General features: G+C 41.9%; 2 protein-coding genes and 1 non-coding gene across 3 annotated transcripts; 1 reads left to right on the top strand and 2 right to left on the bottom strand.

Moving 5' to 3' along the window:
• Nucleotides 1–5,789, top strand: LOC145956092 (uncharacterized). Its single transcript, XM_083071652.1, has one exon. The coding sequence runs from the start codon at nt 237–239 to the stop codon at nt 5,787–5,789; it is 5,553 nt and encodes a 1,850-aa protein (XP_082927778.1). The 5' UTR covers nt 1–236.
• On the bottom strand, nt 832–937 carry LOC145956646 (small nucleolar RNA R71). The gene has a single exon (XR_014432885.1). It is a non-coding gene; the product is annotated as a small nucleolar RNA R71 (small nucleolar RNA).
• Nucleotides 5,790–10,289: 4,500 nt separating the features above from the next.
• On the bottom strand, nt 10,290–11,412 carry LOC145956091 (uncharacterized). The gene is made up of 3 exons (XM_083071651.1): nt 11,404–11,412; nt 11,094–11,318; nt 10,290–10,967 (listed from the first exon to the last, which is right to left on the bottom strand). The coding sequence occupies exons 1-3, from the start codon at nt 11,410–11,412 to the stop codon at nt 10,290–10,292; spliced, it is 912 nt and encodes a 303-aa protein (XP_082927777.1).
• Between the last annotated feature and the right edge of the window lie 6,411 nt (nt 11,413–17,823).

The raw sequence follows: 17,823 nt of genomic DNA, 5'->3' as shown, positions 1-17,823 counted from the left end.
GCCGGTATACTTGCCGTGTTTGAGACCGTTGATAGAATTAAACTAAATTTCAATTATAACAAAAGTACTTCAACGGAAATCTCAACAAGTTTTTGGCGCCGTTGCCGGGGATTAGCAAGGCAATTTAGTATTTATAGCTATTTGTGACTTGTTCCTTTACTTTTATTGCTAATTTCTATTTCAGCAACTAATTCTTTGGGCTGACTTGTGCACTCTAGTGTTTGGTTTTCTCTTGTATGCAAGGTACTATCCGAACCAGAGGTACTGTTTCTTCTGAGCCATTGTTGAACGATCCTGAGATTGAACGCACGGCAAGGAGGAATAATAGCAACAGGAGGAGAAGGAGGACTAGAGCAAATCCAGTTAGCCAACCAACCATTCAGTTTCCTGAGGCTTTTGTTTCTGACATTCCTGAGTTCACTATGGAAGGTGAAGATGGTACTCACGATAACAATCAAAACCGGAGGCGCACTATAGGTGATACTTTCACCTACACTAGCCCGAGGGAGTTCTCAAGCATTGTGAGGCCTACAATGAACGACAGACTAGCAGAAATGAAGCCTGCACTGCTACAGCTTATCAGTTCTCATCAATTTTCTGGCCTGGATCATGAAGACCCACACACTCATCTCTACACTTTTTATGAGTTGTGTGGTTCAGTTGGAGTTTCTGGGACTGATGAAGAGGCACTTTTCATGAGGTTGTTTCCATTTTCTCTGAATGGGAAGGCTAAGGCTTGGCTTCATTCTCAGCCAAACCAAAGCCTGACAACTTGGAGGGATGTGGAGATCAAATTCTTAGCCAGGTTCTTTCCCCCATCCAAGAACACTGAGGCCAGAACTGCTATTGCTACTTTTGCTCAAGGTGCGGATGAGCCACTATGTGAAGCATGGGAGAGGTACAAATCATTGTTGAGGAGGTGCCCTAATCATGGTTTTGAGGTGGAGCTTCAAGTTCAAACTTTCTGTAATGGGTTACAACCTCAAACCAAGATGATATTGGATGCTTCTTTTGGAGGGTCAGTCATGTTCAGAACTGCTGAAGAAGCTATCACAATCATTGAGTCCATGGCTTCCACAAACTTCAGGAGCCAGCATGGTAGAAGCTCTTCAACCAAGAGAGGAGTTTTGGAGTTGAGTACTCAAGATGCGGTGTTAGCTCAAAACAAGATATTTTCCCAACAAATTGAAGCTTTGAATCAACAGATGGCCAAGCTTCCTCAACAACTTCAAGCTATGCACTCTAATGCTCCTCCTATGCAACAAGTGATGGCATGTGATTTTTGTGGAGGTGACCACCCTAATGGTTATTGTGCCGGATCTTCTAATTCCCAAGGTGCAGAAGTGAATTACATGGGGAATCAAGGGCGGCAAAATTTCTCTCAACACCCCTATCCGCAAAATTCAAATCAGGGGTGGAGAAATAACTATGGTGGAAACAAACCAGACATGAATGCTTCATCAAGTAGCAGGCCTCCACATCAACACCAACACCCACCTTTGTATGAGAGAACCACCAAGTTGGAAGACACATTGCAACAATTCATGCAACTGTCTATGTCCAACCAAAAGAACACTGATGCTTCAATTAAAAATTTGGAGATACAGGTGGGGCAAATAGCAAAGCAGCTAGCAGAGCAGCATAAAGGTTCTTTCTCAGCCAACACTGAGCAAAACCCGAAGGGGCACTTGAATGTAGTATCTACAAGGAGTGGTCGGGAGTTTGTGGTGAAGGAGAGTGAGAAGAATGATGAGAGCAAGGAGAAAAATGACACAGGCAAAGATGATGATGCTAGTGTTGATGAAGAGATCATCTTGGAGGGCCCAGGAGTGTGGAGAAGGAGTGGAGGAAGTGAGTCAGTTGTAGAGAATAAAGAAAAAATTGAAAATGACAAAAAGAAGGAGAAAGAAAAGGAACTTGAAAAAGAGAAAGAAGGAATCAGTAGAGAAAAGAATAAAGCGCCCATGGAGGAGAGGAGTATTGTGAAGGTGCCACCCACCAAGAGCTTACCGTATCCTCATGCACCTTCAAGAAGGGATAAGGAGAGGCAATATGCTCGGTTCTTGGATATTTTCAAGACCCTGCAAATTAACATTCCGTTCTCCGAGGCATTAGAGCAAATGCCTACATATGCCAAGTTCATGAAAGAGCTCCTCACCAAGAAGAGAAAGTATTTTGAAGAGGAGACCATTACATTGGAGGTGGGGTGTAGTGCCATTATTCAGAAGATGTTGCCAACAAAATCCAAGGACCCTGGTAGCTTCACTCTTCCAGTCACTATTGGGAGTTTAGCTATTGGGAAGGCTTTGCTTGATTTGGGGGCTAGCATCAATCTCATGCCCTTATCTATGCTTCAGAGGATTGGCGATTTGGAGGTGAAGCCTACTCGCATGACTTTGCAGTTGGCGGATCGATCTGTGAAGTATCCTCATGGCATTGTGGAGGATGTTCTGGTGAAGGTGGACCGTTTCTTATTTCCCGCTGATTTCGTGGTGATGGATATTGAAGAGGACATTGATGTACCTCTCATTCTTGGCCGACCATTCATGAAGACTGCAAGAGTTCTAATTGATGTGGATGATGGGAAGCTTAAGGTGAGAGTGAATGATGAAGAGGTTAATTTTGATGTGTTTGATGCCATGCACTACCCCAAGGACAAGAGCAGTTGCTTCCGGGTTGATGTCATTGATGGACTTGTTGAAGATTCCAGGAAGCATATCTCTTTCACTAACTCTTTGGAAAAAGTCTTAGTCAATATGGTTGAATACCTCCATGAAGAAGAAGATAGAGAGGTTGAGGCATGTCTAATGAGCCTTGACTCACATAAGGAGGTGACACCGGACTCAGTGCACATGGAAGATTCGAAGGAGGATGGGGAGGTGATTACCCCGAAGCTTGAGTTGAAAATACTCCCTTCTCATCTAAAGTATGTGTTTCTAGAAGAAGGTGGAAGCAAGCCGGTTATCATAAGTAGCTCCTTATCCACATTGGAGGAGGAGAAACTTGTGAGAGTTCTGAAGTTCTATCAAGGGGCAATTGGTTGGTCTATTTCTGATCTCAAGGGAATTAGCCCAGCCTATTGCATGCATAAGATATTTATGGAGGATGAGTACAAGCCGGTTGCTCAACCACAGAGGAGGCTTAATCCTGTGATGAAAGAGGTGGTGAAGAAGGAAGTGATTAAGCTGTTGGATGCCGGCATGATCTACCCTATTTCTGATAGTGCATGGGTGAGCCCTGTGCAAGTAGTTCCAAAGAAGGGTGGCATGACGGTGGTTCAGAATGAGAAGAATGAGCTGATTCCTTCTAGAACGGTCACGGGGTGGAGAATGTGTATTGATTATAGGAAGCTCAATAAGGCTACCAGGAAGGATCATTTTCCACTCCCATTCATGGATCAGATGCTTGAGAGATTAGCTGGTCAAGCTTATTATTGCTTTCTTGATGGGTATTCAGGTTACAACCAGATTGTGGTGGATCCGGAAGATCAGGAGAAGACCGCTTTCACTTGTCCTTTTGGTGTCTTTGCTTATCGGAAGATGCCATTTGGACTGTGCAATGCTCCTGCAACATTTCAACGATGCATGCTAGCTATATTCTCCGACTTGGTGGAGAAGAGCATTGAGGTCTTCATGGACGATTTCTCCGTGTTCGGGTCTTCATTTGACGAGTGCCTGACCAATCTTGAAGTGGTGCTTAGAAGATGCTTGGAGACCAACCTTATACTCAACTGGGAAAAATGCCATTTCATGGTGACCGAGGGGATAGTTCTGGGGCACAAGATCTCTCACAAGGGCATTGAAGTTGACCCAGCCAAAGTGGAGGTAATAGAAAAACTTCCTCCACCCATCAATGTCAAAGGTATTAGGAGTTTCTTAGGGCATGCTGGCTTTTACAGGCGCTTTATAAAAGATTTTTCAATGATAGCCAAACCCCTGAGCAATCTCCTAAACAAAGACACTCCTTTTTGTTTTAATGCTTCTTGTATGAGGGCTTTTGAAGCTTTGAAGGCTAGACTCACCTCTGCACCCATAATCACTGCACCAGATTGGAAACTGGATTTTGAACTCATGTGTGATGCTAGTGATTATGCGGTTGGGGCAGTCTTAGGCCAAAGAAGGACCAAAATTTTTCATGCCATTCACTATGCTAGCAAGGTTTTAAATGAGGCACAAATCAATTATGCCACTACTGAAAAAGAGTTGTTAGCCATAGTGTTTGCATTGGAAAAGTTTTGGTCCTATTTGATTGGTTCCAAAGTGGTTGTGTTCACAGATCATGCAGCCATTAAGTACTTACTCACCAAACCGGATTCCAAGCCAAGACTCATTAGGTGGATTCTTCTGCTTCAAGAGTTTGATTTGGAGATAAGAGATAAAAGTGGCAAGGAGAATCTGGTTGCTGATCACCTCTCAAGGCTCATAAATGATGAGGTGACCCTGAAGGAGAGGGAGATCTTGGAGGAGTTTCCTGATGAGAAGCTGTTCATGGTGCGAGAGCGACCCTGGTTTGCTGACCTGGCAAACTTCAAGGCAGCTGGAGTAATCCCTGAAGATTTCACATGGCACCAGAAAAAGAAGTTCCTCTGTGATGCTACCTACTACGTGTGGGATGACCCTCACTTGTTCAAGATTGGTGCAGATGGCCTATTGAGGAGGTGTGTCTCAAGAGAGGAGGCCAAGAGTATTTTGTGGCACTGTCACAACTCCCCCTATGGAGGTCATTTCAATGGAGAGAGGACAGCTGCCAAGGTGCTTCAATCTGGATTTTACTGGCCAACACTCTTCAAAGATGCCCACAGTCACGCCAAGCAGTGTGACAGTTGTCAGAGGGCCGGAGGAATCACAAGGAAGCATGAGATGCCCTTACAGAACATGCAGGAAGTTGAGGTGTTTGATTGCTGGGGCATAGATTTTGTTGGTCCACTGCCTTCGTCCTTCACAAATGAGTATATTCTTGTGGCGGTGGACTATGTCTCAAAATGGGTTGAAGTCATTGCTACATCCAAGGCGGATGGCAAAACAGTGGTGAAGTTCCTCAAGAAGCACATATTCAGCAGATTTGGTACCCCCAGGGTACTTATCAGTGATGGAGGTTCACACTTCTGCAATGCTCAATTTGAGAGGGCTCTAGAACATTATGGAGTCCATCATAAGGTTGCCATCGCCTATCACCCTCAAACCAATGGGCAAGCTGAGGTCTCTAACAGAGAGATCAAGAGGATTCTGGAGAAGACTGTTTCAGCTTCAAGGAAGGACTGGTCTACAAAGCTTGATGAAGCTCTATGGGCTTATAGAACCGCCTTCAAGTCTCCAATTGGTCTCACTCCATTTCAGTTGGTGTATGGAAAAGCTTGCCATCTTCCTGTGGAACTGGAGCACAAAGCTTATTGGGCTTTGAAGCTGTTGAATTTTGATCCTCTCAGCACCGGTGAGAAGAGGAAGCTGGAGCTGCATGCTCTTGATGAATTGAGGCTCCAGGCCTATGAATCATCTAAGCTCTACAAGGAGAAGGTCAAAAGCTATCATGACAAGAAAATTCTGAAGAGAGAGTTCAGGGCAGGCCAGTCAGTGCTTCTGTTCAATTCCAGGCTCAAACTCTTTCCTGGAAAACTGAGATCAAAGTGGTCTGGCCCTTTCAGAGTTAAGGAGGTGAAACCCTATGGTGCCATAGAAATTGAAGATCCTGAGGCACAAAGAAGTTGGGTTGTGAATGGACAGCGGTTGAAACCCTACTTGGGTGAAGAAGTCGAAAGACTTTGCTGTATCCTTTCTTTTAGAGACCCTTGAGGTCTCTTCTTGTCAGGCTCGGGACAGTAAACAAGCGCTTCCTGGGAGGCAACCCAGAGATCTGAACTTTGTTTTTATGTGTTTTGCAGTTACTTGTTGTTTTTAATTTTGATTGTTTATTGTTGTGTTATAATTGTATGCTATACTTGTTCTAGAACTTGTTTTGTGGTTGTTTATGTTCTGTAATATGTATGTGTATTGTGTTGTTTGTATCTAGTATTATTTGTTTTAAGTGTGTGAATCTTGCTTGAGTGGATAGATTTAAGTTGAATATGTGAGGAGTGTGAGGAGTGGAAAATCTAGGTGAAAGCTTCAGAGTTAATCACGCCGGGCTTGTCTTATCCACGCCCAGCGCACCTAGAGTAATTTGGTCTCTGTCAAGACACACGCCGGGCTCAATTTATTTTGCGCCCGGCCCAGACTTCATTGTGGCACTGGAACGACCAAGCCCGGCGCATTTATTGGCGTGCCGGGCGCATTAATAGTTAGGTGCTCCAGGGGGTAGGCAGGCCCGGCGCGCGTAGCACATTCACCACTGGAAGGTCTGAGCATTAATTGCGCCGGGCTTACCATCTGCCATGCCCGACGCATTAAATTTTGGCACGTAGTAACCCTAATTGCGCCGGGCGCAGAACGGCACCGCCCGGCATCATACCAGATTAGGCCAACCTTTGGTATTCTACTGATACCAAGCCCGGCGCGACAATTTAGTGCGCCCGGCGTGACGGTTCAGATGCCCAATAACCTCCCTCCATTTCAAACAGAACCTCGCACTTTCCCCACTTTCTCTCCACTCTCACGCCCCACTTCTCCCACTCTCTCCCACTCTCACGCCTCCTCCTCTTTCATCTCATTCTCCGTCTTCCTCTCCCAAGGGCACGTTCTATTTGTGACACCCTTACTACCCCAACACATATATAAAAAATTTATAATACATTTAAGAAGGTTAAATTTTCTAAGTTGGTAAAAGGGTTCACATAAAAATTCGACAATCACATTAATAGAGATATAAAACATAAAACACAAGAGTTTTGCAAATTGTTTTCAAAATAATATTACAGTACCAAATACACAAATATTTCATCCTAGAAATCATCTGCCCCGATGTCACACTATCAGAGCGTTCCCAGAATTTTAACTGTTGGCATCCTAGATGCCAATCATAGCTGGATCTTCTTCACCTAAAATATCCACAGTTTATACGGTGAGAAAAGAAAATATCTATATGCAAAGTACATACAAACACATCATAATATAATCTCATCCTAACTCATTATTTAATAAAATATTCATAAGCATTTATATATATATATGTATCATAATTTATCAACCATTCATCATCTTCACATCTCAATTCACAATTACATCAATCCATCATAATCCACTTGAACATTACAATTCATTCATAATCCACACAAATTTCACTATGTCAAGGTCACGCTACCCCTTTTTCCAGCCTAGGGCCGTGCTCACCCCTGACATAACACTGTGCCAAGGTCACGCTACCCTTTTTAGTAGCCTAGGGCCGTGCTCACCCCTGACATAACACTGTGCCAAGGTCACGCTACCCATCAGCTTAGGGCCGTGCTCACCCCTGGTCATCAGTACCATAATCATATCTCATTCACATCTCATTCACATTCCACACTTCTCATAACTTAAATTCACATCACGTACACAATTCCACATCACATACACAACAGATAAGCCCAACAAAATGAGGATTTACACACCCCTCAAGCAATTCACATCAAGATCATCCATTCTTAACGAGTAATATAGCAATAATATTCATAAATTATAATAATCAATAAAATAATCAATTTAATATAACAATGAAACTCATAATTATTCCAAAATCTAGTTCACAACATTTATAATTTCTTCTTTCTTCCCAGATCATAATTCCTACAAAACCTCAAATATAATTTCAATAGAACTAATATAATTATAAAATTAATCATAATCCTAAGAAATTCTTTCTCTACCCAATTCCCTCATGTACTCTACATATAAATAATCCCCTTTTCCCCCGTACCTGGATGAATAGTAACTTGAGCAGAACCTCCTCTTCTTTTTTCCTTAAACAATAGTCAAAATTCGGGCAGAACCTTCTCTTCTCTCTCCTTAAATCGGGACCGGAACTAGGGTAGAACCTCCACCCCCTAAGCTCCTTCCATCAACAGCAGGAAGTAGAGAGAGAAAGAAAAGAGAGAAGGGAGAGAAGATGAGAGGTGTGAGGATTTGAGAGGGAGGAGGGGCCTTTTTATAGGCATTTTCGCGGACCTATCCGGAACGGCCGTTCCGAAAAGTGGAACGCCCGTTCTGGACCCTTCAAATCTACGCAAAATTTTCAACTGGAACGGCCCGTTCTGCAAGGAGAACGCCCCGTTCTCCTTCTGGAACGGCCCGTTCTGCAAGGAGAACGCCCCGTTCTCCTTTGGAGAACGGCCCGTTCTGGGCCCGTTCTGGACGTCCCAAAAATACACAATTTTATCATTTGGAACGGCCCGTTCCACATTTGGAACGGCCCGTTCCAGAAACCAAAAATACCCCAAAAATTTTAACAAAATTACGAGAATGCCATTAAAAATTACGAAAATGCCATTAATAATAAGTTTACAAAAATACCCTCATTCCTGTATCAAAATTACGAAAATACCATTACTAATTACGAAAATGTCATTAATACAAAAATACTTTTTATAAAAATTGGGGTGTTACAATTCTCCCCTCCTTTTAGAAATTTCGTCCTCGAAATTTTGCAATGGTAAATTCTTCGCTTCTTACTTCTAATTCTTATGCAACCTCACTACCTACAACTCTATTCATTTTACCAAGGAAATCTAAGGGTAAGACAAGTAAATTTTAAGGAATCTAAATCAATCTCTTAAATGTCTCAAACAAACCTATAATTAAGGTCTATCCATTCACCATCTTACTTCCAAAATGAGACGTCTAATTGCTACAAAATTTGTAAAGATTTCTTGTATACTAAACACGAGTATATGATTTCTTTTCTCTTCACCTTAGGTCACTACACTTCCGCTGCGCAACTCTGATACATCTTAGTAGTTCGTAAATATATTTCAAGAACACTCGTATGTCTTTACTCTAAAATCATCTTTCTTAATTCAAGGTTACTAAACACCCAAATTGGTTCTTGCTCCTCAAAACAACATTGATTTCTACTCAGAATTGGTTATCTATACTTCTACCAATCTTCTCCACTTGGTTCTAAGAAAGGATCTGACTCCTAAGCTTCTCTAATCTCATCCATTAATTCACTAGTTACTTTCAGCATAATCCATTCAATGCTTCTAAGGGTAATCTCACTCATCTAGCATAAGTCTCTAAATTCTTCAATCAAATCCAACCCTTAAATCATCAAAATGATATATCAGAGGTTATCATAATCGAGGTATCTGCTACAATATTGGTTTTACTTCTATGATTGTCTCTAAAGATCAAGTACCTAAGTGTAAGTTCACTAGGTATACGTATCAGATCACTAATTTCACCACTCCATCTACACCCAAGTCAAATTCTTATCCATCACCTTATCCTATAATCTCATATCTTGTTATCAAATGAATCAACTAATTATGCTTCTCCAATTTCTTTCAACGATCCACTTAGTATTCGAGTCATACCTAGTTTTACACTATTAAGAGTAATCTCATAAGTCAAACTTAAATCCCTAATTTGAATCTCTAATCATAAAGTAAAAGATTTCCTACTCAAAATATCGGTTGCCACAATGACTTTTCTCAAATAACAACTAAGTTTGAAATATTAGTCCTCTTAGAAGTTTAAACTTAACTTAACTCTTTCAGTCAACAAATAATTAAGGCTCTAACGATCAATAAATACCTCAAGCTTATAATTATATAGGCAATGTCTCTAAATATTACAACCGTTAACTTAAAATCATAAGTAAGGTAATTCCTATGATGAGTTTTCAGTTGCCTAGAATCACAAGCCACTATCTTTCCTTCTTGCATCAACACTCCACTCAAACTTATTTTAGAAGCATCACAATAAACCACAAAAGTCAAGCAATACTAAAACAGGTGTACTAGTCAACTTTTCCTCAAGGGCCCGGTAAACTATCCTTGCATTTACTATCCTATACAAACACAACTCCTTTCGTAGTCAAACTTGTCAAGGTAATGCTAACTTGGAGAATCCCTCTATGAATTTTCTATAGTATTCAGCCAATCCAAGGAAGCTACTAATCTCACTAGCTGACTTAGAGGCAAACAAATTTAGTCAACTATGAATTCTCTATCATCAATAGTCAAGGGACACTTTGGATAGATATTAGAAGTGATCACTGAACCACTAGTGGGTGTCTCTACTAGTAGTTCAAAAGACAAGGGAAAAAAAAATAGGTAATTTAGACATACACGTGATATAAAAGAGTGAGTCGCACCAGTCATATAAAACAATTAGAGGGGTTCCATTGATGAAACACATACCCTGGATGAAATCTTTGGATTAAGTAGCTTCAACACCACTCAAGGCAAATACTCTTCCTGTGGCTCTAGGCTTGCTAGCGCTCCCTTCAACCTCTGTTGTTTCTTTCTTATTCTTGGGGCACTCCCGAGCTTTGTGTCCCTTCTCGTAACAGTTGTAACATGTTATCACTCTTGGTACCCAACACTCATATGCCTTATGACCTGGCTTTCCACAGTTGAAGCAATTATCGCGTGGAACAGAACCCTCACTCCCCCCTTTTGATGTTTGTCCAACCATTGGAGATTGACTCTTTCGTTGCATCGAATCTTGATATTTCACCTTAGAACTTGAATTCCCAGTAGACTTGGTGTAAGGTTTACTTTTACCTAAAGCACTAGAATTTGTGGTACGCATAGGACCTCCAGCTCCCTTGTAATAGTCAGCACGTGCACGATTGTCACGGTCATAAATTCTACTCTTGTTGACAAGAGTCGGGTAGTGATAAATTTCTTGATAATTGATTGCTGTTTTTATCTCAGGGCGAAGGCCATTCACGAACTTAATACACTTAGCCCTTTCGCCATCCTCACCATGGTAATGAGTACAGTAGCGAACCAAGGCATCAAATTTTGCAGCATACTCTGCCACTGTGTCATTCCCTTGCTTTAGTTCAAGAAATTCAACTTCCTTCTGGCTTCTTACATCATCCGGGAAATACTTCTCAAGAAAAACCCTCTTGAAGTTGTCCCAATTCAATTGCATTTCTGCATCAATCATCCTTTGAAGTGCTCCTTCCCACCAAAAATGGGCATCAGCAGTCAACATGAAGGTAGCCAACCTCACTTTCTGAGTGAAAGGACACTCCATGGCATTGAAAATCTTTTCGATTTCCATTAGCCAATTCATCGCAACATCTGGGTCATATCCTCCTTGGAAAGTAGGTGGATTATTTCGTTGAAATCGCTCTAACCAATTAGGAGCGATTTCAGTCCTATAGTTGTTACTTACAGCTTGTGCTAATGCTTGAAGAGCATCAGCAATTGCACGATCATTCCTACCAGCCATAATCTAAGAAAATAGTACACAATCAAATAAACAACAGACATAAGGAATTATCATACTAGCATTAGTGTACTAACATTTCACAAAATACCTTAACCATTCCAAACTCACTTTTTTTCCACTTTAAACTCATATTCAAGCTTTTCAAAACAGCTCACAAAGGACTTAGAGAATAAAATTTACATACTACCTAAACCATAAAGTTAACATGCAAACACCAATACTCAAGGAACATTCCAATCTCTCATCAAAATATCAAAACTCCAATTCTCAAATACAACCACCTTTGATTCAATTGCTTACTACTATAGATTCCTAAATTCCATTAACCGTAAACTCTTAAATCATCCAAATTTAAGGTCTTTTTACGTAAAAAAGTATCAAACAAATAAGAAATTATGAAAAGATCAATCAAAAATAGCATCATCAAGTTATATCATGTCTATCAGACAAATCTTGAGAATACAATGCACACAAATAAATAAATAAGAACATAATTAATCATCTCATTAGCACATCAATCAACTCATCACATTATTAATCTACCAAACAAGCATAGTAGACTCATTACTCACGGCCGATTGGATCAACCAGGCTCTGATACCACTAAATGTGACACCCTTACTACCCCAACACATATATAAAAAATTTATAATACATTTAAGAAGGTTAAATTTTCTAAGTTGGTAAAAGGGTTCACATAAAAATTCGACAATCACATTAATAGAGATATAAAACATAAAACACAAGAGTTTTGCAAATTGTTTTCAAAATAATATTACAGTACCAAATACACAAATATTTCATCCTAGAAATCATCTGCCCCGATGTCACACTATCAGAGCGTTCCCAGAATTTTAACTGTTGGCATCCTAGATGCCAATCGTAGCTGGATCTTCTTCACCTAAAATATCCACAGTTTATACGGTGAGAAAAGAAAATATCTATATGCAAAGTACATACAAACACATCATAATATAATCTCATCCTAACTCATTATTTAATAAAATATTCATAAGCATTTATATATATATATGTATCATAATTTATCAACCATTCATCATCTTCACATCTCAATTCACAATTACATCAATCCATCATAATCCACTTGAACATTACAATTCATTCATAATCCACACAAATTTCACTATGTCAAGGTCACGCTACCCCTTTTTCCAGCCTAGGGCCGTGCTCACCCCTGACATAACACTGTGCCAAGGTCACGCTACCCTTTTTAGTAGCCTAGGGCCGTGCTCACCCCTGACATAACACTGTGCCAAGGTCACGCTACCCATCAGCTTAGGGCCGTGCTCACCCCTGGTCATCAGTACCATAATCATATCTCATTCACATCTCATTCACATTCCACACTTCTCATAACTTAAATTCACATCACGTACACAATTCCACATCACATACACAACAGATAAGCCCAACAAAATGAGGATTTACACACCCCTCAAGCAATTCACATCAAGATCATCCATTCTTAACGAGTAATATAGCAATAATATTCATAAATTATAATAATCAATAAAATAATCAATTTAATATAACAATGAAACTCATAATTATTCCAAAATCTAGTTCACAACATTTATAATTTCTTCTTTCTTCCCAGATCATAATTCCTACAAAACCTCAAATATAATTTCAATAGAACTAATATAATTATAAAATTAATCATAATCCTAAGAAATTCTTTCTCTACCCAATTCCCTCATGTACTCTACATATAAATAATCCCCTTTTCCCCCGTACCTGGATGAATAGTAACTTGAGCAGAACCTCCTCTTCTTTTTTCCTTAAACAATAGTCAAAATTCGGGCAGAACCTTCTCTTCTCTCTCCTTAAATCGGGACCGGAACTAGGGTAGAACCTCCACCCCCTAAGCTCCTTCCATCAACAGCAGGAAGTAGAGAGAGAAAGAAAAGAGAGAAGGGAGAGAAGATGAGAGGTGTGAGGATTTGAGAGGGAGGAGGGGCCTTTTTATAGGCATTTTCGCGGACCTATCCGGAACGGCCGTTCCGAAAAGTGGAACGCCCGTTCTGGACCCTTCAAATCTACGCAAAATTTTCAACTGGAACGGCCCGTTCTGCAAGGAGAACGCCCCGTTCTCCTTCTGGAACGGCCCGTTCTGCAAGGAGAACGCCCCGTTCTCCTTTGGAGAACGGCCCGTTCTGGGCCCGTTCTGGACGTCCCAAAAATACACAATTTTATCATTTGGAACGGCCCGTTCCACATTTGGAACGGCCCGTTCCAGAAACCAAAAATACCCCAAAAATTTTAACAAAATTACGAGAATGCCATTAAAAATTACGAAAATGCCATTAATAATAAGTTTACAAAAATACCCTCATTCCTGTATCAAAATTACGAAAATACCATTACTAATTACGAAAATGTCATTAATACAAAAATACTTTTTATAAAAATTGGGGTGTTACACTATTCACGCTCTACATCTCAAGGGCTCGTCTAGGCTTAGTTTCTTCGCCTTCTTCACTCTCTACTCCACTCAAGTAAGTCCTTTTTTTTTCTTCCTTTTCATTTTCTTTCGTTCCTTTTGGTTTTTCTGTCTTGTTTTGTAGCTTGTTCTTTCTGTTTTTGGTTTTTGGGGTCCTAAGGTTTCTGTTGACCCACATTGGGGGTTTAGGGCTAGAATGTTGTCATTTGTGTAACCCCTGGGTGCATGACCGCCAGGCGCACCGAACCATGCCTGGCACAAAACGAGTTAAATTTTCCGTTTGAATTCAAGCCCAGCGCATGAAATCCTATGCCCGGCGCCCTCTATTTTTGAAATTTTATTTCGTCTGTGGTGCGCCTGGCGCAATTCTGTTTTGCGCCCGGCACGTGAGTCTCCAGAGAGATATTATGTTGTCTCACGCCTGGCGCAAATTTGATTTGCGCCTGGCGCGAGTGTTTCCAGAGAGTTTCTACACTCCCTGCGCCAGGCGAATGAAATCCTATGCCCGGCGCAAATCACATCTGGACCCTTCTTTTCACTGTTTTTAGCTTCTTTTTAGGGTTTAGTTTCAGTCTAGGGCTAGTTTCCTTTTCAGTAAATTGCACTGGTCATCCTTATATGTTTTATGCTCATGTCTGTCTGCCTGGGATTTCTGTTGTTTATTTTCTACAGATGGCTTCCTCCAGTAAGCACCCTCGTGCAGGGAAATCGGGTCAGCCCTCGCGCCGGCCGAGACGACCCTATTCCAACCTCTTTCTGACAGAACGCAATGAGAAGCATTTCGAGGTCACTAGTGCTCGGAAATTTATACTGGAGAGGCGGGTCGAGCTGGAGCCAAATGAGGCTCCCGAGTTTCATGCTGAACTGCGCAGGCGCCGATGGGAAAAGCTCGGTTCCTATCCACTTCCGGCTAACATAGCTGTGGTCAAAGAGTTCTACACTAATGCTCTGAGACAGGAGGGCCTTGCCCCATTCACTAGCTATGTTAGGGGTGTGCATGTCCCCTTTGACGCTCGGACGATCAATGAATTTTTGGGGACTACACTGAGGGACGATGAGCAGAATGAGTACGGCAACTACAGCCACACTACTATGGATCCTGATGTGGTTGAGGCTGCCATATGTATGCCAGGATGTGGGTTCCACAGGAACCGAGCTCAGCAACCTCTGCACGTGAAACGCAGGGATCTTCTACTGGTGGTTAGAATTTGGTCAGCTTTGGTGCATGCTAACATTCTCCCGTGCTCCCACGTTTCTGACCTGCACTGGACCCGGTCCATGCTTATGTACTGTATCATGACTCAGAGGACCGTGGATCTGGGGGGCATTATTTGCATGGAGATCGCTGGCTGCGCCAACTCCGCACCTGGCTCAGCACTAGGACATCCTTCCCTCATCACCCAGTTGTGTCAGCTTGCCGGTGTGGATGTCCACTCACCGCCTTTTGAGGGTCCTGGCAGGGCCATTGACAGCAGATACATCTCTGCCTATTGCCAGGACCGCGCTCCACCAGCAGTCCCTGCCCCCGAGCCTATTCATGCTGTTGGGCCCCAGGAGGACGTGCATATGGATGATGCTGCTGTCCCAGACCCTCCCCTCACTATCCATCAGCGTTTTGACGCCTTGGAGGGTCGCATGACCACATTCATGCAGCGCCAGGAGGACCGCCTTCATACTTTTATGCAGAGGCACGAGGGCCAAATGGAGTCTCTCCACCGTGGACAGACCTTCATGTTTGATGCATTCAGGAGTTTCACGCTGCACTCTGCCCCTGATTACCAATTCCCCACCACCGCTGATTACCATTCTTACACGGGGTGGCCTGGGGACCAGGCCTCTTTCTTTGGGGGGGGTGGAGCTGCCGAGGATGCTGGTGTTGCTGCTGCTGCTGAGGAGGGTGGAGCTGACCCCGGACATGATGATGACCAGGCCCCATGATGGATACGGAAGGAGCTTGACTTAGCTACTTTTTATTGTTTTTCTTGTCATTTATGTTTTAGTCTTTCCATTTCAGTGTTGTACTATTCATGTTCCAGAACTCTATTTTATATATCTATTTCTTTTTGGTGATTACTTTGTTGGTTCTTTTTGTGAATATTCTGCTTTAGCATGGTTTTTAATCTTGTTGATACTTGCTTTGCTTGTGGTTGATTCTGGATTGTAGTTTGCTTGATGTTCATAGTGTTTGTACCCTAGACATTTTCAAGTCACATTAGATCTTTAGTTCATGACCAATTGCATACGGGTTTCAATGTTGATCATAGAACTGAGCTGAGTTTGATAATTTGTGGATGAATAGCCGGGTGAGGTTTGAGCCTAAACACTAATGAGTGAACTACGCTTATGTTGCATGATAGACTTTGCTTGAGTTTCCCTGGTGGTTTACTTATGTGTGTACTTAGGTGATCAAGGCATTCATATTGTTCCTTATTTTGTTAACCTCCTAAGCCAAAAAGCCATTTTCACTTCTCACTTGACTCATACTTTCCTAAGCCCAAACACCACACCTTCTACTTCTCCCAAACCAGGAAAAATTAACCATAACCGTTGCTTTGGTTAAGAGAGCAAATTGATGACATCAAATAAGTTTGGGGGAGTTGTTAAATGGGAAATTTTGGGGAAAAAGGAAGTATGTGATCAGCCATTCAAAAAAAAAAAAAAAAAAAAAAAGATAAAGCAAAACAAAAAACAAAAATATTAAGATGCAAAAGTGTAAATATGTATCTCATAAAGGCAAATGGCTTGGATCCGAGAAAGGGCATGTGTGCTAAATTGTTGTATTGGGGTATGGAGAGGGATATCATTGTAAAAATTCCAATTGCTCTCTTAAGCCATAGCACCTACAATCCTTGAAAAACCATAAAACTGCTAATGCTTGACCCTGCTTGACCCAGAATTGCCCTAATAAAGACCTTGTGATAAGTGCCTGCATTTGTTTTACCACTGGTTTCATTTGGAAACGAAGAGCAAAGTTGAATCATGTGGCGTGAGTAGTAGATATGAGAGAAACACTCACCCTAATACACTAGTGTGCATAGAGAGAAACACTTTCCTAGTGAGGATGTATACATAGATAGTCATTACTCTTCTCAGCTCTTTGATCTCTTTTGAAACCTTTGTTTGCACCTTGTCATGTTCCATTGCAACAATTGTGACTGAAAGTTCATCTGAGGTTCATGCTTGCGAAAGGAAAATACAAGTGAACTAGGATATAGAATTTGACACACATGAATTGCTTATTATCTGCTAGATTAATTACCTTTTGCTTGAGGACAAGCAAGGTTCTAAGTTTGGGGGAGTTGTTAAGTCTCAATTATACATCTTTTTGAATGAGAATTATTGTACAACTCTACTCATTCTTAGCACCATTGCAAGATAATTGTTCCCTTTTTGACTCATCTTTTGTGCAGATATAGCTAACCCATTTTAGCTAACAATACCTTAATACACCTCATTTTTTGTGCAGGTATTGAGCTAGAGATTTGAGGATTGAAGATCTTTTGGATTGGAAACATAAGGAGCCAAGGAGCAGAGCAGAGTGGTTGCGCCGGGCGCAAGATGACGCCGCGCCGGGCTTGAGAAGAACAGAGCAGTGGGCTTCTGGAAGTCATACATGCGCCGGGCGCGAGACTCCACCACGCCGGGCGTGATCGAGGTAGAGAGTACCTCAATACTCTCTGGAACGAATTGCGCCGGGCCTAATAGAGAATTGCGTCGGGCTTGATCTAAGGCAGAGAATGCTTGAAAGCCTCTGGAAGACACTGCGCCGGGCGTAAAAGTAATTGCGCCGGGCTTATAACGAGGCAGAAAGTGCTCAGAAGACTCTGAGCCGGGCGCGAAGACTTAGGCGCCGGACGCGAAACCCTAATCTGACCTCCCAGGCTCGTATTTGAAGCCATTTTCGAGGGTTTCTCCCTCATTCACACATTGGGCGCGTTTTGGGAGCTGTGGAAGGGATTCCCGGAGCTTGGAGCCGTTTGTGTGTGGGTCTTTCCTTCGGTTCTTCATTTCTCCCTTCATCTCTATTTTGTATTTACCCTCTTT

This window comes from Cajanus cajan, chromosome 3, assembly GCF_000230855.2.
Source record: "Cajanus cajan strain Asha chromosome 3, NIPB_CcT2T_4, whole genome shotgun sequence".
Taxonomy (NCBI): domain Eukaryota; kingdom Viridiplantae; phylum Streptophyta; class Magnoliopsida; order Fabales; family Fabaceae; genus Cajanus; species Cajanus cajan.
The sequence above is the reverse complement of the archived record's forward strand: the minus strand, read 5'-3'. Positions and strand labels throughout refer to the sequence as shown.

Bases quoted from the DNA above. Each gene is read 5' to 3' on its own strand.
- LOC145956092 (XM_083071652.1), top strand. From the start codon at position 237: ATGCAAGGTACTATCCGAACCAGAGGTACTGTTTCTTCTGAGCCATTG.
- LOC145956091 (XM_083071651.1), bottom strand. The intron at 10,968-11,093 runs GTGAGGTTGGCT...TTTCTTGAGAAG, and splicing joins AGTGTCCTTTCACTCAGAAA to TATTTCCCGGATGATGTAAG.